Source organism: Protopterus annectens, chromosome 2.part1 (genome assembly GCF_019279795.1).
Source record: "Protopterus annectens isolate FY-2018-M chromosome 2.part1, PAN1.0, whole genome shotgun sequence".
Lineage (NCBI taxonomy): Eukaryota > Metazoa > Chordata > Ceratodontiformes > Protopteridae > Protopterus > Protopterus annectens.
Genome location: NC_056729.1, coordinates 686454784 through 686481796, shown reverse-complemented (window position 1 = coordinate 686481796; position 27013 = coordinate 686454784). Strand labels below are relative to the sequence as shown.

Sequence of the window (27013 nt, the reverse complement as noted above, 5' to 3'; positions counted from 1 at the left end):
TAAGTATTTATACAACTTCACAGACACTCCTGGGAAAGACTGACACCGATTCTCCAGCTGTGCCCCTTTACCCAGACTACACAGTAGTAATTACTGCCACCACCAACTAATATTTATCATCTACTAAAAGGCCCTTAAAAAGGGGTGTCCAGTTATTACTGTGCAATATTATTATCCAATAGTAGTGTAACTTAAGCAATCAAGGCTTATTAAGGGCTTAGTATAGGATCAGGTATAAGCATGCAATGTACTCTAGAGCTTAACGTATCTCTACACAAACCAGCCACAGTTAAAAGGTTTTAAAATATTTAATAATAAATACTAAAAACACAAGACAATACTACTATACCACAGTGCTATTCAAGAGTTCAGAGTTCACACAAAAACTTAAAATAATTCAGTAGTACAGTTCCGACATAACAGAAAAACACTTAGTCTAATCTTTTCTAATTCCTAACTATTGCTACAAGAAAACACACTTCTAGGATAACTTACTTAAGAGAGCATAAGGCAGTGCTGATGAGTTGAATGTCCAAGATCAAAATGTTTTTAGTCTATCTCTGAGCAATAGTTTTTAAAATTACTAACAAACATTTCTGCTGGGCCCTCCTAAATTACATCATGTTTGACACTTAGGTTTCCCAGTATAACATTACATCATGTTGGCACTTAGCCTGGAGTTCCCAGGCCAACAGGCTACATTATTTAACAATCTAACACCATTCTCAGGAATCTACAATAATAAAAGACATTGACATGTACACTCTAGTAATTATTCCTTAAGTTAAAACAATAGAAAGAATGTGCCAGGCCAGGCAGACTGACTCTGAGCTCAACAGATCAAAGAACATACAAGACATAATTTTAATTTCAAAGAACATATGTGAAATGCTTGACTTAGTTTTCTTTATAGCAGATGGCAATGTTGCTACAATCTTGAAGTTCAACATTTTAGTTTTTTCTTTCATTTAGAAAATAAGCCTGTATTTTACATTTATATTTTCAAATGCCAGAATTATGTATCAGATTCTATTTGACTAGGCTGGCAGCCTTCACCCTTCTCTACCAGTCTTCACAGGTAGTACTTATGAGTTCATAGTATTTCACCATTCAGAGATACATCATCATTAGGACAGTTGCCATAAATATTTTCAGAGTTTCAGCATGGATTTTCATAACATCAGCAAACTTCCAGCATGAATTTTACTTTTTCTTGCTCTATATTCTCTATTGTGACAAACTGTTGCTGCTGTGACTTCAACTAATATCATATAGCAGAAACGTGATCTTGGTATTACAATTTGTATTCTAATATTTAGTCAGTTTGTATTCTAATATTCCATTATTTCTTAAATAGCTATAGTAATTTATTATTTTTCTTGTTTCTAGGATCAATTTTTATGGAGAAGCCTTGGACATACATGAATGATTCTCCTACATTTACACTTCTTGTAGAAGCTAAGGATGATGGACAACCATCTCTATATACCATTGCTGCTGTAGAAATTCAGGTTTTTGACATAAATGACCATGCCCCACAATTTACTCAAGCAGAGTATCATCTTATGATTGATGAGAACGCAACAGTTGGCGGAACCTTCCTCTTACTTTCAGCTAATGATAGAGACTGGGCTCGTGACAATATCTTTGCAGATTATTATATCATAAGTGACAATGAAAATAAATTCTCCATTGAAACCACTACTGTTCTTTCAGAGCATCCTTATAAAAGAGTGGCTAGTCTTCTACTGCTGGGTGCTCTTGACCGAGAGACTTGCTCTAACTACAGTTTGACCATCCTTGTTTCTGATCGTGGAGCTCCACCTCTGAACACGAGCACAGTCGTACTGATAACGGTACTTGATATTAATGATAACACTCCAGAATTTACCAATTTGACCTATAGCATTCAAGTCAATGAGAGTTCTCCTGTAGAAACCCTCCTCATTCAAGTTTCTGCAAGTGATGATGATGAGGGAGTTCATGCAGATTTAACCTATATGATCATTTCAGGGAATGAGAAGGGACATTTTAAGCTGAACTCTAGATCTGGTCTTCTTCATTTAGTACAGCCTTTAGACTATGAAGAGGACTCAGAATTCATATTGTCAATTCAAGCGACTGATGGAGGAACAGCAAACAGAAATATAGCTTTTTCAGTTCTAATTGTCAGTGTGCTGGATGACAATGACTATACACCATTTTTCATATTTCCTACTTTGAAATGTTCAGTACATGAGAATCTGCCATCATTCAGTCCAGTCTGTATGGTTAATGCTCTGGATTTTGATGCTGGCCCTTATGGAGAACTGTCCTACTCCATTGAGTCGGTATGCCATTTTAGTGTCAAAGCCTATGGGATACAAGCAGGGACAGACTTATTTACAATAGATTCCTTAACTGGAGAGCTTTACACAAAGCAAATGTTCAACTATGAAGTAAGAAATGAATACTGTCTGGTTGTTCGGGCTAAAGATAAAGGTGGTAAAACTGCAACTGTGTTTGTTCAAGTGCATATTAATGGAGTTGATGAATTTGATCCAGTGTTTTCACAAGCCAATTATTTTTTTAATTTACCTGAAAATTTTGAATTAGGCCAGTCAGTTGGTCAAGTGCTGGCTACAGATGAGGATGGTGGAGTAGATGGAGTTATTTTTTATACTTTGTTTAAGCATTCTCAGCATTTTGCAGTAAACAAAACTAGTGGCATCATATATATCACTGCAACTCTTCACATGACACAAAACAGTGTAAAAATGAAGCAACCAATAGAAAAACTGTGGATAAGAGCACACAGTCCTAGACTAGATTCCAGATCAACAACTTGCAATGTTGCTGTTAACATTTCTAGGTCATTACAGGCCAGCATAAGATCCACAGTGCATGGCCTTTTGATTAGTCTTACAGTCTCACTGGCTGCATTTGTGTTGCTGGGCATTAGCCTTGCTGGACTTATTGTTAGATACAAAACAAAGTATGCAAATAGTTTTAATGGAAAGAAAGAAATATCACGTTTTTCTATTGCAGAAGATAACATAAATGACAGAAATGTCATTAGGTGTACTCCTGGAGGACAGCCATTCAGTAACAATGAAATGCAGGCGTGCACAATGCTTTTAAACTCACTCCAGCAGCCAACACAAGTAGACATTCAGAGTATAAAAGAGGTTCAGAATCCCAGTAAACATTCTGGATCCAGTGGCCGAGGTTCTTCAGAAGAAGTGACTCCAGAGGATGAGGAAATTAAATGGATTAATGAACATCCACTGAGAAAGATCTGTGATTCTGGCCTGAATGAGAGAGCCTCACATCTACCAGACTCTGGAATTCCGCAAGAGACAGACCAAATGTCTATGCAATCAGATGAAGCAGATGATATTGCCATGGTAGAATGTGTAGGCAGCATCCACAGCTTTCATGATTGCAGCAGGGGAGAGAAATGTGGTACCAGCTGTATTAAAAATCTAAGTATAACAGAAAAACGAGAGGAGGAAGAAAAGAAAGGAATATGTCTGAACATGAACAGAACAAAGGATTCTGTTTTCATTGCAGATGCACAAATCTCAGTACACCATGCAATTATGTCTCTTTTGACTGGTAATGAGGAATTACATGGTAGTTATAACTGGGATTACTTGCTCAACTGGGAACCAAAGTTTCAGTCACTGGCCTTAGTGTTTAGAGACATTGCAGAGCTAACAGATGAAAATGTACAGCAGCATTCTGAAAAGGAAGACTCAACTGCACTAACGTTTCCCCCACCTTTGATAACATCTGTAGCCCAGCCAGGTATAAAAGCCATTCCTCCCAAGATGGCAACTGCAGTACTCATGCCCACTTTACCAAAATGTCAGGAGTCATGGCCGGCCCACAGTGCAGGATGTATAACCTCAGCCATGACTCCTAGCTTCTCACCATCGCTTTCACTGCTCACCCCCAATACTCTAACAGTGAGTCCATTTATAGGAGATGCGGGTGTTTCTGTACCTTCCTTTGCAATGGTGTCTCGTGAATGTATGTGTGAAGATGATGAAATTCAGTTATGAATTCTTAAATATTTTGTTAAAACTTAGAAAGCTTTTATATTAGCCTCTAGACTTATGTACATAATTTTATATTTAATTTTATATATTAAGTAATATTTTCCATAGTATGAAAATTCAAAAGAATACATAATACCCATTGTGAACCATTTATTAGGGACTTACTTACATAATTTAATATTTTATTTTGTATGTCAAATAATATTTATCAGATTAGGAACATTAGAAAGGATAAATATAGTATAATGACTTTTAATAATATTAAAACTAATAAAAGTTTTTAAGTCTATGACTGGTATCTTAAGGTTAAAGGTATACAGTTTAACATTTTTTCTTTTTTAACATGGAATTGTATGACTACACGTGGACTATGTTCTTGTGTAATCCTGACGCACTATCATGGATGTAAGTGTCTGAATATTGAGCAATAACTACCATGGTACTGTGAATTTAGAAAAACAAAGATTGCCTTAATGAGAGAGTCTTTGCATCCCTTGTGAAAACCTTATATATTTAGAATCACTGCTGCCATTAAACGTTAGATGCCATGCAAGTATTTTATTTATATCCCTCTCTGTAAGCTTAATGATAGGTCATGATAATGTGAATAGGATACATAACTTTTTTATTTTGGGGGGGGTGCAGCAGAATATTAATGTACATGAAAGAGCTACTTACAACAGTCAGTCTAGATTCATTACTAAACCTGGCATGCCAAAAGGAAAAAGAAAAACCTATGCTAAACTTAATTTTTTTACCTCAAGATGTAATATTGTAGTTAGGTGCATGATTTTAGGCTTTGGGTCAGATGAGCAGCCTGTACTCTCAGAGGCAGGCATTGTGGGGATTGCGGTGAGCAACACTTGAGTTATCGTCTTTGTTCCTTGAGGACAGCGCAGAAAGGCATTCGTAAGTGAATTCCCTAAAGTGCACATTGCCTGCCAGTCTCTATGAGAGGTTATGCTGCTGTGGTGATGAAGTAAGGCAGTGGTATATCAGTTTTAGGGCCAGGAATAAGAGAAGTTCTCTTGATCTTTTGAAATATCCATCAGCTCAATGGTTCTCATGGCACTTTTATCTTGGTTTGCCTTTCTTGTTTAAATAGGTGTTTTGGTTCTACCATTTGTTGTCCCAAAGTGTACTAGGATTAAGCTAAAGCATAAGTCCATATCTCTCATCGTGATGGTTGAAATTATCTGGCAGGTATTGCCTTTTGATTGATGTTAGCTCACAAATGTGTTTCCTGGACAGTATACAGAGTTGTTGGAGTGAGTTAGTCAGTATTTTTCTTGCAGTAGCAGAGCATTCTGGATAAAAAAAAAATATTTCTTCAACTTTATGCTGTTGCATCAGTAGCACATCAGACAAATTCCATTGCAAAGTTAGGCATTCTGCTTGCAGTATCTAACAGGCAATTTACCTTTATGGGAAATAGAGAACTCCTAAGGCTGATTTAGCACAGATATCCAGTAGACTGTGTACTTGTACAAATGATGAGGTAACTTGGTATAACAGATATGTTTCATTTCAATATACGTAACTTCCTTCCTGTGATAGCCAAGAACATACCTCTCAACCTCTTAGAGCAAGAAACCTGGACAAAGCCATAAATAAAAGGGGAAAAAGGCACAAAATACGGACAGTTTTCAAATATTGCTCTTACAAACTTATGAAGTTATGCAAAAGATGATAAAAATGCCAGACAACCAAACTGAAAGCAGATGAAATTTAATAAAACCAGACAAATAAAAACAGATAAGTGTTTTGGGATGTATTTCCTTCATCAGATTATATGCTGAATAAAACTTGAAGCATTTAAACAAAAAAGAACCAATCACAATTTAGTAATGGGGTCTCCGCCCCTTCAAAACCCGTTTTATAGGTGATGAAGTGAATACATCCCAAACGCACTTATCTGTTTTTATTTGTCTGGTTTTATTAAATTGTGTCTGCTTTCAGTTTGGGGGTCTGATGTTTTTATCATCATTTGCATAGCTGTCTGAGTGGTACACCTGACCTTCAGTGTCTATTCCTCTATTTTTGTATTTTGTTAAACTTATAACATTGATAGAATAAGAGGTTTTGCATTAATATGAATTTTCTAAAGGGTATGAAGTCTGAAACTCACATCTGTTATTATTTTCTAATATCAGCCTTTAATGATTTGCCACTAAATTGCCAGAAAACCACAATTTTATGAAAAACGGATCAAAAATCTGAGGCAAAAATCTTGGTAATCTCTAGAAATCTGTACAGTTGAGAGGTATGTCCAAGAGGGAGGTTACAGCTTACTGCCTCACAAAAAACAAAGAAAACAAACAAAAAAGGCCTATCAAAATATTTTCTTTTTACATACGAGAGATGGTAAAGTGGGGATGCATGCTTGTAGATGCTTATTTTTAAAAATAGGAGATGCAAAATAGGTCTTAATCCCATAGCATGATTTTTGTTCTGGTTTTAATAGTACATATTGGACAGGTTATGGTGCATCTTTGTGGCTGACCATGGACTGAGCTTTGAATCCTCAGGATACCATACCGTTACCTGTTTCATCTTTGATAATACCACTCTGCACTCCTTAACTCATACTTCACAAAAATAGTTCACACATTTAGCTATTAGCTGCTTCATGTTTCCAGCCTAACAGTTTTTAATTTCCTTAGTTTACTGTCATGGCATTTAAATAGGTTCAAAGGTAATTAGCTGTGTATTAGGATAACAACCATCGGCACCTTTTTAAGCCTAATCATGCATCCCAAATCTCTGACCATTTCTGGAACCCTTGGTAGGTATAAACAGGGACTTGGGAGATGAACCGTTTACAGGCTGCCTGTGCCTATTAGATATAGATGCCAAACCAGGGATGAATTTCCTGTTCCCCATCCAATTGACCAAGTTACCCTTGAATTAGGTTAGCAAGGAACTCTGCTTCACATGGATGGGGAACCTATTCTAGTGTAATATGTGAATCATTCCACAAAAAAAAAAAAAAAAAAAAAAATTATACAACATCTAAAAGATATTAAAAGTTTACTCTGACTTTGACTTTGATATTATATCTTTTCTGAACCATGATACTTTGGAAATGGACTGGATCAGGGATATGAAAGTTGTACTTCTATTATATTCTGCTTAGATTTTTTTTCATACAATGCATCTCCCTAGCCCTTTGTTCGCTGTCTTCCAGTTTTGCATTCATTAGCTATTACAGTCCTCAAGAGTATATTCCTGGCATAAAGTTTTAGCTTTTTTTTCTTCTAAGCAACAATTCTTTTGGGCTATTACATGTATCTACATTATAGTTCTCGGTATTATTTTTTTGTACAGACACTTGATGAAACGCTATAAACCAAGGAGGTTATTCCAAAAAAAGCATAGTATGACTGCATGGTAGTAAATATTAATGTGTTAGCAAATTTCACCATAACTGGCAGCATATTGTGGTCATGCTGGACACAATACTGCATAAGAAATCTTTGTAGATGTGATAACGACAGTAAGCATGCTGCTGGACTGACAGTGCTATGACTAATCACATGACCCAATGGACAGTTACATGCAGGCAGTGTTCACATGTGCATCAGAGCACACACAGGCACATGGAGCAGCCCATACAAGGTTACCACAGTGAAGTGCCAAGACAGTTTATTATGTAAATACAGAGGAAATGAGAAGATAGCCAAAAAACAAGGAAGACGAGGTCCAGCCGACAGAAGTTTATTCACAGCGTACATTGCACCATACCATTTGACCTAGGTTTTGTCCGAATACTCAGACTTCTTCAGAATGCCATGATACTGTTACAAACCACTTAAATAGACAGTGCAATCAATCAATGAATAAATTAACAATTCAATTAAGATTCAATTAAAACACTTAAAATATAACCAATACTATCAAACATTAAACTACCTTACAATATATATGATTATTAACATTATACAATGAAAATAAAAAATGAATTGCATTGTTTAAATAGAAAACACACATCTACAACTTAAATAATTTTATAAATTTAAGTAACAATATATATATGTAATATAATTTAAATAAAAATGAAAATATGTATGTATGTTAGATGTATATATATATATGTATATAACTTATATATTAAAACATAAATGTTGTTAAAAGTGCTTAACTTGACATAAAATTTAAATCTATGTATAAATACTATTATTTAATACCTGTAATAGGTTCATAGGTTCATACTAGGCTATCTGCCCTAGGGCATTTATAAGCCTAGCCAGAATGTGTTTGGCTTTTGCCACCCATTTTAAATTTATTTTGCTATGCCCTTTTTCGAGGTTAGTATACTGTGCCTCTGTCTAACAGTGACACAGAAGTGATACCCGGGGTAAACCTACGATCTCCCATCCACTCATCAAGATTCCTCTTGAAGAGAGTCAATGAGGGACTCTGCCTAACTTGGACTGGGATTTTATTCCAGAGTGAAGGGAGCCTCTGGGTTATGAATCTGTCCCTCCAGCATGTCCTATTTATTTCAGTGCTGAGGTTCAAGTCTCTCGAGCACGTAGCTCGATGAGATTTGGATTTTCTGAGGTGCAGCATGTCCATTAATTCCGGGTTGGACATGGCTTTATACGTTAGGCACAGATCGCCTCTGAACAGGCAGTATGCCACAGAGTAGAGCTGGAGTTTCTTTAACCGGGCAGCATATGGCATCTGTTTGAGCCCTTTGATCCTCTTGGTGAGGTACTTTTGGGGTCTTTCCAGTTGCTGCAGGTGTCTGGTAAGGTACATCCCAAAAGGGGCATTGTACTCAATTATGGGCCTGATGAGGGATGAGTAAAGAGGCACGATGACCTCCCCTGATCTAGATGTGAATCCCTTCATGATTAGGTGGGCTATATAAAATGTTTTTCTAACCACTTTGGCCACGTGGTTGTCAATTGAGAGATTGCTATCAACTTGGGTCCCCAGGTCCCTAATTACTTCTTCTGTACTTAATGTATTACCACCTATGTGGTAATTTGTGGGCACTTTGTTTTTGCCAAAGGGGATGACTATACACTTTTTGGCATTTAGCTTGAGGCCATGGCTCTGGCACCAGTTGTCTGTTTCTATGAGGCCCTTTTGGAGGATGCTTGTGTCAGCTGGAGAGTCGATTATGGCGCCCAGTTTGCAGTCATCTGCTAACTTGGTTAACCACAGTCCTTCCGTGTTGGCCTGTACCTCTGAGAAATATATACCGAACAAGAGAGGTCCCAGGACTGAGCCTTGTGGGACACCACTTGTAACTGGTTTGGAGTCTGACATGGCTCCAGCAATTCTAACCATGTGGGTTCTGTCCTTGAGCCAGTTTGCAATCCATCTAGTGACATAGGGGTTTATATTTAAGCTGGTGAGCTTATCTATAATGCCAGTGGGGTATTGTATCGAAGGCTTTTGCGAGGTCCAGGTAGGCTGTGTGGACCACCTTCCCCTCGTCAATGGCCTTGGTGACTGTTTCAAAGAAATCAACCAGGTTTAAGAAGCAGGATCTGCCCTTAACAAAGCCGAACTGGGTAGGATCCAGTGTTTGTAGGTCCCCAATATCTTTATTTATGAGGTCCATGATGATCGTTTCCATAGCTTTGCAGACCAAGCTAGTCAGGCTTATGGGGCGATAGTTTCCAGGATCCGTTGAGGCACCACCTTTATGGAGAGGGACCACTGTTGCTGTACGCCACTCTTTGGGCACATATCCTGTAGTAAGGCTGAGATTGAACAGTAGTTTTATGTTTGGGTTTAGCTCTTCTTGGAGTTCATGTAGGATGCAGCCCGGGACACCATCTGGTCCCATTGATGCTGTGTTTTTTGCTTTGGAGAGGCCGGCTCTTACCTGAGCATCTGAGATGTCAGGGGGGCAGCACTCTGCTGGGATAGATATTTGCCGTTTTGATGGGGAGGGGGGGAGAAGTTTGCGCTGAACCTGTCAGCTAGGATGTTGGCAATGTCTATGGGTTCGGTGTATTTTTTGTCATTTTGGACTAATTCTGAGCATATCTGGGAATTACCACCCAGGTTCCTAACATAACTAAAGAAAGCCTTGTGATTATCCTTAGTGTCCTGTGCAATTTTTCTCTCGAAGCTGGCCTTAGACAATTTTATGTATGCCTGTAGTTTTTTGCTAATACTGATCAGTGATGCCTTCCCATTTTGGGATTTTGCTCTATCATTTAGTAGCTTCCTCCTTCTGTTGTATAGTTTGTTTATGGCTGGGGTCCACCAGACAGGACGTCTGCCTTTGGAGGATTGGGTCTTGGTTTTATTTGGGATCGCATGATCCATGCATTCCTGAAGGTGTTCATAGAATGCGTTTATAAAGGATTCTGCAGTCTGGGCCGTATTTTCCACAGGCCCGGGGGCTTTGAAGGATTCCACCTCAGTTTTGAGGAGTGTGAAATTTGCTTTAGAGAAGTTTTTCACTGTGGTTTTCTGGGCAGGGGGTGGGGTCGGGATGTGAATATCCAGTGAGATTAGTTTATGGTCTGATCTTACCAGTGAGGGAAACACTTCTGGTCTGGAGCATAGAGTCCCCATGTTGGTGATGATCAGGTCCAGTATGTTTTCCCCTCTTGTGGGAGTGGTAACAAGTTGTTCCATAGCATTTGAGTTTATAAATTCTAGGAACCTTTGGGCTAGAGTGTTGGAGCTAGAGTAATGCTCCCAGTCTATGTTTGGGTAGTTGAAGTCGCCCAATATAATGGTGTTTGGAGAGACCTTCATATTTTCCAGTGTTCTCAGGAAGGCCGAGTGGGGTTCCTGGGTTTGGGAGGGTGGTCTGTAGCAGGCTATAAACTGGAAGGCAGTTTTACCCACTGTTAGTTGCACATGGATAGTCTCTGATGCTTCATACTTTGCCACCAACCTGGAGGTGTGGGTATCTTTGATGAATATCGATACTCCCCCTCCTTTTGTGGTTCGGTCCAAGTTTTGGGGCCGAAAAGCATGGTATGAGGTATAACCTAGTAGTGCTGGGGTGCTCTTGGGAGCCCTGAACCAGGTTTCTGTTACTGCACAGATATCGATGTTCTCCATGCTAAGGAGAGTTTCGAGTGCGTGCATCTTGAGGTTTAGACTTCTGGCATTGAGTAGCATTACTCTTAGTTTCTTATCCCTTGTGATACCTATGGAGGTGGGTTTGTCTTTTGAGCCTTGCCTAAAAAAGGCACTATGGGGGTAACAAGAGCCTTTGCCAATATCCAAAAGCCCAGGGGTGACAGGTGCAAGCCGTCCCTAGCAAAGCATCGTGGCTTGTCGAGCATATCATCCCAAGCTGACAGGCATTGGATCCCCTTTGAATGACACCAGTACTTAAGCCAATTGTTGAAATTGATCATCTTGTCTTCATATTGTGGCATCATTCTTGGTGAGGATAAGATGCTACTCAAGGTCAGGGTCATACTGGCCTGGGCTACATGCTCAGAGAGCTCCTTTATGTCTCTTTTCATGTCGTCCAGGGAGGTACGTCTCAGGTCATTCACACCAGCATGGACAATGACTGAGTCATATTTGTACTTGCCTTGGAGTGACCTGAGTGCTTGTGTTATGTGGCGGATCCTAGCGCCCGACAGGCTGCTCACCGTGACCCTCTCCTTGTTCAGCCTGGTGAGCGGGACGTCAGTGTGCCTGATGATAGAGTCACCTATTACAAGTGTATCAGGTGTGTTGTTTAGTCTTAAGGGCTGTGACTGTTTGGCACACTGGCTTTGTGAGCTATGTGTTGCACGTGTTTTATTTTAGGGTAGCGGCTGCTTGGGTGTCTGCTTTGGAGGTCTCTGCTGCTTCGGCAGATCTTTATTTAGAGCCTCTGAGTATGTTTTTGTGTGATTATGTGTTTGGTTTGCTGTCGTGGTAGGTCTATATGAGACTGGAATTGTAGTGAGTGTGGTTTCCTTCTCCTCCTGACTGGTTATGCCAGTACTGAGTTGAGAGAGCTTAGCCTCCAGTTTGGCTATATGGTTGCATCTCTCACATGTGTTGGAATTTGTTGGGAGGAGGAGAGGGTTGTCTGTGTACATGAGGCAGTTGTAACATTGCCTCAAGATTCCCAGATTCACCAGCTGGACCGGAGAGGAGATTGACAACTGACCTTTGGACATGCTAGAATAATATTGGGAATTCCTTAATAATTGAAAACCAGGGCCAGTGGGGAGTGAGGGTGTAGTGCTTTTAATTTTTCGTGCTGACTTATATAATTGCTTTAGTGAGCAAGTGCCAGGTAACTTAAGTGCAATGTTTTACAGGTAACTTAAATGCAAAAACGACAAACAGTAACTTTCTTTCAAGTGAAACAAGGAAATAAGTACAGTAAGCAATGCAGATATCACTAGTGATCCACAGAAGCACTGAGAAGCCGCGTATTAGATGGAATTAGCGTTCCAGGGAAATAACAAGCAAACAAACAACAAGCATATAAACAAAGCTAGATTCAGCAGGCCTGGATCTAGTCTATGCTACAGCAAACAAGGTGTACCAATTTCAGTAAGATACAGTTCAAATATTCAGGCACTATTAACCTTTAACCAGAAATTCCCAGCTCAGAAGGGCAGAGTCCAGCCTCTTCTCCCACAAGAGTGCAGACCACAAACCTTCTTAATGTAAAATAACTGGCCTGAAGCCCAAGTGCTTAAACCAGAACTAATACACTTTAAGAATAACAGACACTGGGCTCTAAATCAGCAGTTCCCAACTTAGAAGGATGAAAGCTACCTGTCCTGCCACCACAGTGCATGCCACAAACCTTCCTAATGTAAAACAACTCGTCTGAAGCCCAAGTGCTTAATCCAAAAGACTTAGAATGATAGCTACACTTTAATCAAGTTACTACCAAGCAGTAATAAATACAATTGAATACTTTAGAGAATGCCTGGATTAGTGCTCAAGTTACACAAACAAAGCTAGATCCAGCAGGCCCGAATCCAGTCTATGCCACAGCAAACAAGGCGCACCAACTTCAGTAAGAAGCAGTTCAGATATGCATGCACTATAAGCCTTCAACCAGAAATTCCCAGCTCAGAAGGGCAGAGTCCAGCCTCTCCTCCCACAAGAGTGCAGACCACGAACACTCTAAATGTAAAATAACTGGCCTGAAAGCCCAAGTGCTTAAACCAGAATTAATACACTTTTAGAATAACAGACACTGAGCCCTCAATCAGCAGTTCCCAACCTAGAAGGATGTAAGCTACCTGTTCTGCCACTACAGTGCAGACCACAAACCCTCTCAGTGCAAAGCAACTGGTCCGAAGCCCAAGTGTTTAAACCAAAAGGCTTAGAATGAGTTACACCAAGCAGTAATAAATACAATTGAGTACTTTTAAGATGATGCAAAAGTAAAAAAAAGTAGGTAGAAACTCAAGTACAGTAAAAACAGATGTTCCTTAACTTGAGTATAGGTTTAACAGTACTATGATCATTTAATCCAGGGTAATTGTGTGCATTTAATCTAAGCTGCCATTTTAATTCACAAATGTCCAAATGTGTATCCATAATCCTTCCTTGTTGATCTATCTTTATCTGTTTCAATATACTGAATTTAAAACTATGATCAGAATGGTCAACCAAATGCCTGGCAAGAGCATTGGTGGTTTTAAGATGTCTAACATCCAATAAGTGCTCCCCTATCCTTTCCCTAAAATGCCTACTTGTTTTGCCTACATAAAAGGCGTTACATTCTTGACATAAAGCAAGATAAACCACATTTTTGGTATAACAATCAAAATGGCCCAAAATAGAAATATAACAATGATTTATCACAAGGCTGTTACCAGTAGAATATATATAGGGACACGTGGAACACCTTCCACATTTAAAATTGCCTATTGGTCTATTACATGTAAGCCCCCTTCCCCATACATTCATTTCAAAACTGTCTTTAAATGATGAATCTTTCTTGTATACATAACTCAATTTACTATTAAATTGTGGGGCCAAATCCTTATCCAACTTCAAAATACCCCAATTCCTATTGACTATTTTTCTAATCTCATCGGAATCACCATTGTATGTTGAAATAAACAATAAGGATGACTTTGCCAGAAAGGTTGACCTTACCAAAACATTACCTACTGGATTATTCAAATTATTTTCAAATTTTAAGATAGCTTGGAACACACCTATTTCCCTTTTGTGTGTTATTTCCTGAAACAAATCCAAACATAATTTTTCAGGATACCCTCTATTCCGAAATAGTGAAATCATAAAATTCAACTCATCCACGAATTCCCTATCGTCACTAACCATCCTGGCAGCCCTAACCATTTGGCCCTTCACAATGGCCTTTTTCTGATGGCTGGGGTGCCAACTGTTATAATGAAGATAGGAATTCGAAAAGGTTGGTTTTCTGTATATATTGGATTTGATTACACCACTTACCCTATCATGAGTTAACCTAACATCCAAATAAGTGGTGGTCTCAAAATTTATCTCATGTGTGAATCTCAAAAACCATACTGTACTGTTGATGTGTTTAATAAAGGCTTCTAGTATATTCAAATCACCTTCCCAAATGATAAAAATATCATCCAAAAAGCGTGAATACATTCTAATGTGTTTATAAAATTCACTAGTGAAGATATAATGTTCCTCCCAATATGCCATGATGTAATTGGCATAAATGGGGGTGCAAGCAGCCCCCATTGCCACCCCAATTTGTTGCTTAAAGTAATGTCCTTCAAAAAATAAAAAAATATTTTTCAAAACAACTTCCATTAGTTTGACAAGAACATTAATTCTATCCTGCTCATACAAACCAGTTTCCAACAATTATTCCTCCAACCACATTAAACCTGTCTCGTGCAGTATGACAGTAAATAAATTACATACATCTATGGTTAGGAAACAGTAATCATCTTTAAACTCAAATGCCTTCAATATTTCCAAAAAATTCCAAGAGTCCTTAGTGATATGGGGAAAACTACTTATACCTGTTTTTAAGTGGTGATCCAAAAATTGACTTATGAAACATGCTTTGCTTCTTTTACCATCAACAATAGGTCTGAACTGCACATTATTTAATCCTTTGTGTATTTTGGGTATACTGAAAATACCACTAACCACAGGATAAGCATTTACCATATAATTATACTCTATTTCAGATACCTCCCCCTGATATAACATATCCTCCAGAGATCAATATTTCTGTATGCTATATTAATCTCGTTTAAACTTACTTCAGTGTAAGTATCCTCCAAAAGCATTGACATCATGAGACTAATGTAGTCACAATTATCTATGATCACCACACCATTACCCTTATCGGGCTTCATAATTCGAATATTCTCCATTTGACTCAAATTTTCCATTAATAAATACTCATCCTCTGTCATGTTACTGTATGTTTTTTGCTTTTGCCTTTTAAAATACTGCCTTATATCAAATTCACACAATTTTTCAAACATGGCCACCATAAAATTCAAAGGCGGGTTAAAAACGCTAGGTTTGGCCAACTTCTGATTATTACCCATATCATTACAATTGTCAGTGTGCTCAAACAAAACCTTAAGATTCATTTTTCTCGTGAATAATTTCAAATCAATAAGTGAATCAACAAGGTTTCCCCTCCTACAAGGAACAAAATTAAATCCCTTCGAAAAGAAACTGACATATTCAGCACCAAAAATGACACTGGAATAATTATATAATTTAAAATCCCCCATACTGTTTACTATTACAGTGGGGCTGCTCAAAACCACATGACTAAAAGAACCTGCCATATCACAATTTAAGACACCATAACCTTGCTATGACTAATCACATGACCCAATGGACAGTTACATGCAGGCAGTGTTCACATGTGCAACAGAGCACACACAGGCACATGGGGCAGCCCATACAAGGTTACCACAGTGAAGTGCCAAGACAGTTTATTATGTAAATACAGAGGAAATGAGAAGATAGGCTATGAAAAAATGAGAAAGAACTAGCACAGGAGCACACAGAAGGACAACAGGAAGGGAAGACTGGTGTGAGAAGAAGAGTATACCTTTTTGTGGGTACAGGTGTCCATTTTCTATATGTTAAGCAAAATGCATAGAGGGGGAAGGCAACAAGGGAAAAGTATATTTAGAATGGACAGTAAGGGGAAGGAATTGGGGGAGAATTCAACATGTAAAACAAAGTGTGACAGTGGAAGTAGTGACACAAGAGTGAGAACAATGGTGAGACATTGACTGACACAAAGTAGAGGTTTGGTGACATGGAGGATTGGACTACAAGAAGACAGGGGGTTGGGAGTGACACAAAAGGATGAGGAAGAGAATGGTGGGAGATTGGGATGGTGGGAATGGCCTGCCCAGCTGGCTCACAGGGGACCAGCCCAGAAGTCTTTCATCTCTGTGGCTAACATCATGGATGGGGTCCTCCTATGGTGGCCTGATGGCTGGACTGGCTGACTGTGTAACTCTATTCCCACACATAAGGAGGTGGTCTGGTCCTCACAAGCCACCATATTTCCCAGAAGATTTCTCAGCAGGGCTCCTCTGCAGCACTCTCAGATGCAGAGCCTTCTACCCTCCAGATAGTTGCCTCTATTGAACCCCCACTATTACCTCTAACTGAGTGCCCTTCATCAGCATGGAGACAAGCAGGAATGTGGACTGCTGAGGACCCTGTGGTAGTCAAGATGGCCAATGCAGAGTTTGGTGACCACCACCTCACCATTGCCTGCACCACATCTAATACTGCAAAAACAGTGAAACAACAGAAAAAAATTAAGCAAGTAAAACAAAAATAAAAAAATACACAAATACAGCAGATTAGTAATTTGTATTACAGTTTATTTAAACAATACACTACTGCAAACAATGTACTACACATATCTTGCCACCTGGCTAGCCTACCTTGGAGAGTCCAGCCTATTTTCTTAAAACTTCACTGGTACTGGAAAACATAAAACAAGCAGTAAATGAGTACAGCATATCAATGACAACAGAAAGCAATTACAGCTACAGGTGCTGGGCCTACTGTACAGTGCTAAACCTAGAAGCTAATGCATATAGTAAAAAGGTAGTCCTCTCTCACTAACTCATTCTTCCAATTGAGAGAAAAAAAATGAAATAGTGTTAGTGATATAGAAAGTAAAGAGAAACTGAAGTGACAGACAAACTGAGAAGTGAAAGATTTTAGTGTGGAAACCCTGATAGTATGCAATATCGCAGTATGATAGGTCAATGAATCCCCAGATGGTAGTGCAACAGACAGAGAAGAGGTGTTTGGAGAAGATATGCCACAGGGCAGTGTTCTGGAACTTTCTGTAGGAGACTCCCCATGAAAGTCCAATTAGCAAGGGAAAGAGCAGGAAAAACAGAGTAAAGAGGATGCTCTCAGTTAAGAAGAGAATGACCTAAGACAAGATCTGTTTGATTTAATAGAAAGGGACAGACATATTCAGACACATGAAAGGAAGAGAAAACAGAAAGCGAATAAGACTCAGTGTTAGAAGATTAGTAAAACAAATTAATGCAGTAACTGGGACTATTAAGAGAGAGTCATGTGATACAACATAAATAAACAGAATATACTACTTTACAGATTAACTAATAACATAAAGTGCCACCACAAAATTGTACAGTAACAAAGGAAAGGAAGGGAACAAGTAGAATACTACCATGAAAGCAATCAATAGAGAAGACTATAAAGCAAATAGGATATGAAGTATCAATATTAGAAGACCATAGAAAAAGGAACAGATAATCAAAAACTCTTAGAAAAATGTAAAAGCTGCATGCAACATCAAAACAGATCAGAATTTATCCTATATTGTCTCCAATAATAAATTAAAAATCTTCACATAAGCAGAAGGTGTATAGACAAATATAATGGAGAAGTAGAAAACAACCAATTCACTGATGACACAAAATGATTTTAGAGAGAACCAGGAACCAAAGCAAATATATGTAATAACACTGCCTAAAAATGAAGAAGTCAATACACTTTAGAAAAATATTTATAAAAATCCTGTTACAAAGATGCTGAATGCATGGAAGAGGTAAAAGAAGCAATAAAGAGTTCTAATGTTGAGGATATGAAATGGAATAAAATAACAGGGGCATTGAGACAAAATTAATCAGGGCTCATAATTGGGAAACCCAGGGTTCAGATGTAGTACCTAACTATTTTACACTATGATTTATCCCCATGTAAGAAATTATTTATATACACATCCCAGACACCCACTTGGTTAACTATAGGAAAACACATTCTCTTCCTTCCTTAATACTGAACATGCATGACATCCTAAGAACTACAGATAATATGCACATTATATACTGAAATTTATTTATTTATTGGAATTTGTTTACCGGGATAGTTCACTGGGCCAAGTAGAGCCCATTTTCAGTGGTGGTCTGGGGAGAAAAGCTCCACAACAAACATATTTAGAATATGTGAAGTACTCTTTTGACCACCATATTGCCACTGTTGTCAGAAAGTCCTTCCATGTGGCACATCTCATTACTAAGGGTTTTGCATCCAGGAAGAAAGAGGTCATTGTCTCCCTCTACTCTTCCCTCATTAGGCCAATCATTGAGTACAATGCCCCATTTGACATGTACCTCACTAAACACCTGCAACAACTGGAGAGGCCAGAAAAGTACATCACAAAGAGGATCATAGGCCTTAAACATTTGTCCTATATGGACAGACTAAAAAAACACCAACTATTCTCCCTCTCATATCGCCTACTTAGCGACGATCTCTGCTTGACTTACAAAGCCATGTCTGACCCAGCTCTGTTAGAAATGCTACATCTAAAGAAATCCCAATCCCTCCACACCACATGCTCCAGAGACCTCAACCTCATTACCACAATCAACAGAACATGCTGGAGGGACAGGTTCATAACCCAGAGACTGCCCATGCTATGGAATATACTTCCCATACATGTCAAGCAGAGTACCTCACTGGCCATCCTCAAGATAAATCTTGATGAGTGGATGGGAAATAGAAAATTCACTCCAGGAATCACTCCACTGGCTTTACTCAACAGAGGCACTGGGAACTAAGGTCGGGTGCCAGGATGCCAGGGTAATCCTATGGGTTAGGCTTGTAAAGGCCCCAGGGCCATTAGCCTAGTACACACCTATGAACCTATAAACAAAGGGTAAACGTATTACAACGTAGCACATTTAGAATATATAAAGCGCACAGGATAAACTTACTACAAATTAATTCAAATACAGTTGACACAGTAGTAGGGGTAAGCATTATATCAAAATGCTTAGCAAACATATTATAGCAGAGGTTCTAATCCTCAAATACATTAAGAGAGTAATAGTAGCCAAGTTATAGGAGTTATAGGGCATGAGAAAAGTGGGCAAGATATAAGAAGGCAAGGGGAAAGAAATTAATAGTATTAGAGTAAGAGTGAGAGTAGGCAAGAATTAGAGAAACTGATGTAGACATAGATTGTAGACACTTAGAAAAAATCAGTCACAGCAATAGAGCAAAACGGTAGCAAAGGAAAATCATATGTAACAAAGGATCATCTGCTAGTAAACAAAATCCTCACAGAAAGTTATAAAAACAGGCACAAGCTAACTATGGCAAAGATAGTTTACAAAAAGCATTGGACAGCATTCCACATTCATGGATAATGTCTAAAATGCACTACTCCCTTTTATAATTCTGAGATTCATTGGTGGAAGCACCAGAATTACAAAAAAATCCAAATAAACAGGAAAGCAGAGAACATTGAACATCACTGTTTGCCTTTAAAATTATTTTTGCAAGGGGGCAAGCCATCAACACACTCTGAACTTACATGTGAATCTGGGATCACAATAACTCAGAGAAAATGGAATATTCTGACACATGGGATTTCAGACTTAGTACAGGTAACCATCACTTAACGTCTGGGATAGGTTCTATTCCAGTGAACATTAAGCGACTAATATGTTAAGCGAACATCGTATACTTTACATTGTGCTTCCCTTAATGTCCTCCTGCACATCTGACCGCATTTATGACCATTTAGCACAGTATGGACATAAATGCGGCAGACATTGTGCAGAAGGACATTCAATGACACACACCTATATATGTAAGTCTACATTCTCAGTCATTTAGTCTTACTATTTTGTTACTATAGAGCCTCAGAATATCAACAGTTTCCAAAATACCCAAAATACACCCTACACTGATAAATTACATAGCCGTCACTATGAAACAGCGGCAAGCAATTTTATAACTGAGTCATGATAAAAGACCAATTATAATCCCAGGGATAAAAGTTTAAAGGGTGATTTTCCAGGGTGATTCTTTTTCTTCCCTGCTGTTTTGCCTTGCCCTTAATCCATTAAGCTGTTATCTTAATAGACTACACTGTGGCTATAGCATAACTTTCATAGGTTCATAGGTTCATAGGAGATTACTTGGCTAATGGCTTAAGGGCCATTACAAGCCTAGCCAATATAACCAAATATATGGTCCCTAGGAGGAAAGAGGATGGCATGGATTTGTGCCTGTGCACTGAGTATCTTACAAATTGCCCTGTCCATAATGGAGATAGGCACTACCCCAGGTGTGAATTTGCAATTCACCTCCATTGATCCAAACTGCATTTGAAGAGGGCCAGGGAAGGGCTCTGCTTAATATGAATAGGAAACTTGTTACAAATAAGGGGCAATCTCTGTGAAACATACCTGTCTCTCTCTAGCATGTATTTTTTGAGTCACTGACTAAGTTTAGATCCCTAGAGTGGGGGCTCCTCATGCTATTTGACTTACAAATGTGTTAACAGCTCAATCAGGGCTGGATTTGTGAGTGCCTTGTAGGTCAGGTATACATCACTCCTTAATAATTGGTAGGAGACAGAGTAAAGGGATAGGGCTTTTAGTCTGTCTGCATTGTTCATGTTTAAACCCTGTATTTTCTTTATGAGGAACCTCTGAGGTTGCTCCAGCTGCTGTAAGTGCCTAGTCAAATAGATGCCAAATGGCGCATTGCACTTGATTATTGGTCTAATGAGGGCAGAATAGAATGGGGCTGTGATTTCCTTGGATCTGGATGCCATACCTTAAGTTTTGCCACAAAAAAAGGACTTCCTCACCACTGTGGACATATGATGGTCGAAGTTCAGGCTACTATCTATCTGTGTACCTAGAGCTTTCACCTGTAAGTCTACTCTTAGGAGTGTACTATTGATGTTGTAATTTGCAGGGGGTATTTGACTTCTCAAAGGGTATGATAATGCATGTTTTGCATTTAATTTTAGGCCACGTTTCTGGCATCAATCTTTTATCTGATCTAGACCCTCCTGAAGGATATCTACTACATCATTGAGGGATTCAATGATTGCCCCCAGCTTGCAGTCATCGGCAAACTTTCTCATCCTGAGGCTTTCCACATTAGCATTGACTTCAGAGAAATATATTCCAAACAGGAGTGGTCCCCACACTGAGCTCTGCGGCACACCAGTAGTAAGTGGTCTTTTTCTGGATCAGAATTCACCTGTTTTAACCTGTTTTTGAGCCAGTTGGCTATCCATCTCATGATGTAGGGATTTATATCCAATTTTATGAGTTTATTTATAATAACTGAGTGGGGGATTGTATCAAATGCATTGGCTAGGGTGAGATAGGTGGTATGTACTCTTTTACCATCATCCATGGCCTTAGTGACTTTCTTAAAGAAATCCACCAGATTCAGTAGGCATGACCTGCCCTTAAAAACGATGAATTGGATCGGGTCCAGTGTTTGGAGATTTTGTATGTCATTACTTATCAGGTCCATGATTATTCTTTCCATAGCCTTACATATAAGACTAGTCAAACTTATGGGTCTGTAATTTCTCTAGTCAGTAGATGGCCCCCCCTTTATACAGAGGGATGTCCTCTGCTCTATCTGGACAAGGCCAGTCCAGAGGGTATGGTTAAACTGAGATCCCTAGGGGCCTGATAAGTCCTGATTTAAGCTGAATTTATTTATTTGAAAAAAAAAAGAAATCTTTGGGCCTGCATGTTAGTGGTCATGTATGCCTCCCAATTAATGGAGAGGTAGTTAAAATCACCCATGAGTATAGTATTGGGCTGGATACTAAGTGATTCTAGTAACTTTAGGCATGATGTATAGGTTTCCTGGTTCATAGTGGGGGACCTGTAGCTAGCAAGAATATGGTAATAGATATTTCATATGGTTAGTTTCAACCACCAATGTTGCACATGCCCTTTTTGTGGATGGTTTAAAACTGTATAACTCATCAGACAAGTACTAGTAAGCTTAGTTGCAAATGGCTAAGCTTTCGAAGACAATATAAGAATGACATTTGGTCTTGATAAATATGTGACATTTATAGCAAAATACATGAAGCACCAAGAAAACATCAATTTAGGACAGGAATATGATATAAAAGAACTTGAACAAGAGAGAGAATATAATTATTAGGGAATGGATGAAGAGTCAGAATAAAACATGAACAAATGGCAAAAATCTTTGTAAGGCATACTTTGGAAGACTAAAGCTAATAGTGAAAACTGCTTTGTTCTTCTTGTTCTAAGGTACAGCTTTGGCGGGAGTTACTGCCCTGAAAAGCATTAGATCCATTGGACAAGTAAACAAAAATAACTTTTCATGCTTATGAAATGATATATAAAAAACAATGTATGTAAAGATAACAGATCCCTAAGACGGAAGAAAATATTGTTTCCCTTAAAATAAATCCTATGTATAAGATATGGGACTAAATACATATTTGTTGACATTATCAGATCCAAATATTGTGAAAGATTTAAACTCTAAATAAAACAAGTCTAACTTGCTTAGATTAGCAGAAGCATTTTGGAAATGAGTGGGAAAGGAAATAAAATCAGATGTAGACAAGAATCAAGTGGAAGAAGAGGGACTGCAATAAAATCAGATGTAGACAAGAATCAAGTGGAAGAAGAGGGACTGCAATAAAATCAGATGTAGACAAGAATCAAGTGGAAGAAGAGGGACTGCAATAAAATCAGATGTAGACAAGAATCAAGTGGAAGAAGAGGGACTGCAATAAAATCAGATGTAGACAAGAATCAAGTGGAAGAAGAGAGACTGCAGTAAAATCAGATGTAGACAAGAATCAAGTGGAAGAAGAGGGACTGCAATAAAATCAGATGTAGACAAGAATCAAGTGGAAGAAGAGAGACTGCAATAAAATCAGATGTAGACAAGAATCAAGTGAAAGAAGAGAGACTGCAATAAAATCAGATGTAGACAAGAATCAAGTGGAAGAAGAGGGACTGCAATAAAATCAGATGTAGACAAGAATCAAGTGGAAGAAGAGGGACTGCAATAAAATCAGATGTAGACAAGAATCAAGTGGAAGAAGAGAGACTGCAATAAAATCAGATGTAGACAAGAATCAAGTGGAAGAAGAGGGACAGCAATAAAATCAGATGTAGACAAGAATCAAGTGGAAGAAGAGAGACTGCAATAAAATCAGATGTAGACAAGAATCAAGTGGAAGAAGAGAGACTGCAATAAAATCAGATGTAGACAAGAATCAAGTGGAAGAAGAGGGACTGCAATAAAATCAGATGTAGACAAGAATCAAGTGGAAGAAGAGAGACTGCAATAAAATCAGATGTAGACAAGAATCAAGTGGAAGAAGAGGGACTGCAATAAAATCAGATGTAGACAAGAATCAAGTGGAAGAAGAGGGACTGCAATAAAATCAGATGTAGACAAGAATCAAGTGGAAGAAGAGGGACTGCAATAAAATCAGATGTAGACAAGAATCAAGTGGAAGAAGAGGGACTGCAATAAAATCAGATGTAGACAAGAATCAAGTGGAAGAAGAGAGACTGCAATAAAATCAGATGTAGACAAGAATGAAGTGGAAGAAGAGAGACTGCAATAAAATCAGATGTAGACAAGAATCAAGTGGAAGAAGAGAGACTGCAATAAAATCAGATGTAGACAAGAATCAAGTGGAAGAAGAGGTACTGCAGAAAAAAAAATAAGGAAAGCCTGCACATATACAGTGCAGTCGAGTATAGGTGACTCCTGGATCACACATGTTCATCAAGATTTGATGCATGAATGGATAAAAAAGGTGAATTTAACCAAAAAAGAAAGGTAACAATGGTGCTTCAAAACTGTGCACTGCATACATGTTGGTTTGCAAACTATACAGAAAAAGAGGGAGATACAGACAAATTTAGGTTATCTAGGACATAACTAGAAACATTTGTACATCTTGCTGAGGGTTGTGTTATACTTATGGCTTAGGGTCTGTATATTAAAAGGCACAATACAATGACAAAACTGTTGCATGGAAATTGTGGAAACATTACAAAATACAAGTAGTTGATAAACAGTGGAAACACACACCACAACGAATTATTGAAAATGCAGAAGGTCTGATCACATGACATTATCCAGAGATGTAGCTAGCTATTGTCACTTCCTGTGCCATCCCTCAATCTGGCACTCCCCTCAACTTTAAGATGAGAAGCAAAAAAAGAAAAACAGGTCCTCTTCTACTTTTAAAACTATAGCAAACCACTTCAGTCCTGACTGAAAAAACAGTGTCAGTACTGACTTCCTGTAACAGACATGGCAGTGGAGTTGGTGGGTAACACCGCACAGGGCATGACTAGAGACAGACAGGTTGGGTACTCAGTGTGATAGGGTAAAGGGAACAGGGCAGGCCAAGCTGCAGTTCTGCAGGTGCTCAGTCTGTCAAGGCTGAGAAAGGTCTCAACTAGGCAAATTACAGGGAAGACAGCAAACCCATTAACTATCCTAGTGTTTAGGTGTCACAGCATTATTTAATACGCACAGAGATAACAGAAAGTGCTACAGGAGGTTATGGGAGCTTCATTACATGAGTCACAGACTATAATATGTGTACAGGTCTGGTGGACATCAAGGATGGCTAAAATGTGCACAAATGCCACAGCATGGTCCAATGTCATAATGGTTACACTACAGCAGCACACAGAGTTGTGGCCACTATAAGGGGTACTCAGTCATTTGTTGTCTATGCTGGGCAGTTATGTGCATGCACACACACACACACACACACACACACACACACACACACACACACACACACACACACACACACACACACACACACACACACACACACGCACACACACACGCACACCACAATTTTGTATTTGCTGCAAAGCTAGCAAAAAATGTCTCCTTCCAATCTAGCTGCCTTCCTAGAAGTCTCACCCTCCTATTAGATTTTGTTAAACTCCAGATCCAGTAATTAATATTTGTTGAGGTTTGGCATATGTATCCGGTGGACACTAAATTGAAAAGTCGTTTGGGGGTACTTGGCAAAACAGCATTTTTCACCAGGGGAGCACTGCAAGAAGGAGATTCTCTTCTTCTTCATGGCTCAATGACTGCAGAATTAATTATATTAGATAACTGGGTGCAAGGGGCACATGTCTCCCCATGAGCCTGGCTTTGCTTCATAGAAATACTTTCCTAATTTCATTAAGCAGTGAAGCACACTTTCAACCTTCTTTCGGTCTAAGTCTTAATAAGTTCACAACCCATTAATTGCATGGACTTGAACCGATTTGCTGGCATAAAGTTGCTTATTTTTCTAAACTGGGATCTCATTTAGGTAAGCATGACTTTCAACTGTCTAGAATTTCGAAGAATGTCCATTTTTATGTTTGGTCTGTTCCTTATAAAATTTGTGATTTCTGGCAAATCATTGAGGAATAAAATCATTAAATAATGACATATATTTGAGTTTTAGACTCCATATCCTTTAAAAAAGGCATGCTAATGCAAAAGCTGTTAGCAACTTTCCAAGTTTATATTTAAAATCTGTTCCTAAATTCTGGCCTTTGTCCCCCCCATTTTTTTCAACTTTGTCTATAATTCTTGTGCTGAGAGGTTGAGAGGTATGCAGATAAGTATGCTTTTTGCAGTTGTTTCTCCAGGGTTCTGAATTGCCTTTTGCTGGCAGTCATGCTGTGAAGCTATCTTCTTCACTAATGAATTTTACAAAAGCTTTTGTTAAGTATTTATTTCCTACAAATGAGCTGAATGCTGTATGGAACCTGTGCTATTTATGGACTCATTCCCTTCTTATTTCTTTGTTTATATGAAATAAGACTGGCTCCTTTAATTCTATGTTGTTGCTGTTTTATGTCTATAGAAACAGAGTGTGTGTGTGTGTGTGTGTGTGTGTGTGTGTGTGTGTGTGTGTGTGTGTGTGTGTGTGTGTGTGTGTGTGTGTGTGTGTGTGTGTGTGGGGAGTATGACATACAGAAATAGGAAGTAGTGCTGTCTCTGTATAAGTCAGTCACATAAAGCACAGCAATAATGTACTCAGTCCAGATACTATAACTCTGAAATACTTTTAGCAGAACAGTCCATAGAAAACTTACTAGTTTTGGACATGGTATCTAATTTTATTTAAAAATGGGGCAAATTATTTCAGTATGTACTTCATTCTAGAATAGCAATCCACAGTGGTACAGCGGTAACGTTGTTACCTCACAGCAAGAGGTTCTCCTGTTTGATGCTTGGCTGGAGTGCCTTCTGTTTGGAGTCTGCATGTCCTCCCTGCGGTCGAGTGGCCTCTGAAAGACATGCGTGAATGGGTGTGCCTTTGCTGAAGGTTGGGTGTTGGGCTGGCAACTTGGCACAATAAAAATCTACTGCCAATCATTAGCAGACCAGAGTTCTGCTGTGGCGACCCCTAACCGGGAAAAGACAAACAACTTCATTCTAGAATAGTGTGTCATGTGTGAAAGGCATCTGGGAGACTTTGAAATATTTCAGTATGGAATAGATAGAATTCACAAAAGATATTTTGCCAAATAAATGTTTCCCAGGTCATGGGGATCATACTGTGAAAGCGTGTGTATCTGTCTGTGCATGGGTGCCGGAACCATAGAGCCGGGGGAGGGGGAGCCCCCCCACCACACTTTTACAGCTGCAAGACCTGTCGGAAAAAAATAATGAAGTGGAGTTTTCATGCTAAAGTAGATTCACGCACGGAAGTTAAA

The 27013-nt window shown here is 38.8% G+C and overlaps 1 protein-coding gene across 1 annotated transcript in view; it reads left to right on the top strand.

The window, feature by feature from the left end:
- DCHS2 (dachsous cadherin-related 2) overlaps window positions 1–4261 on the top strand; it is a 1158653-nt gene extending 1154392 nt beyond the window's left edge. The window contains exon 20 of the mRNA XM_044062423.1: window positions 1390–4261. Coding sequence (XP_043918358.1) covers window positions 1390–4046 — 2657 coding nt within the window. The 3' untranslated portion in view covers window positions 4047–4261. The remainder of the gene's footprint in view (window positions 1–1389) is intronic.
- The last annotated feature ends 22752 nt before the right edge of the window (window positions 4262–27013 follow it).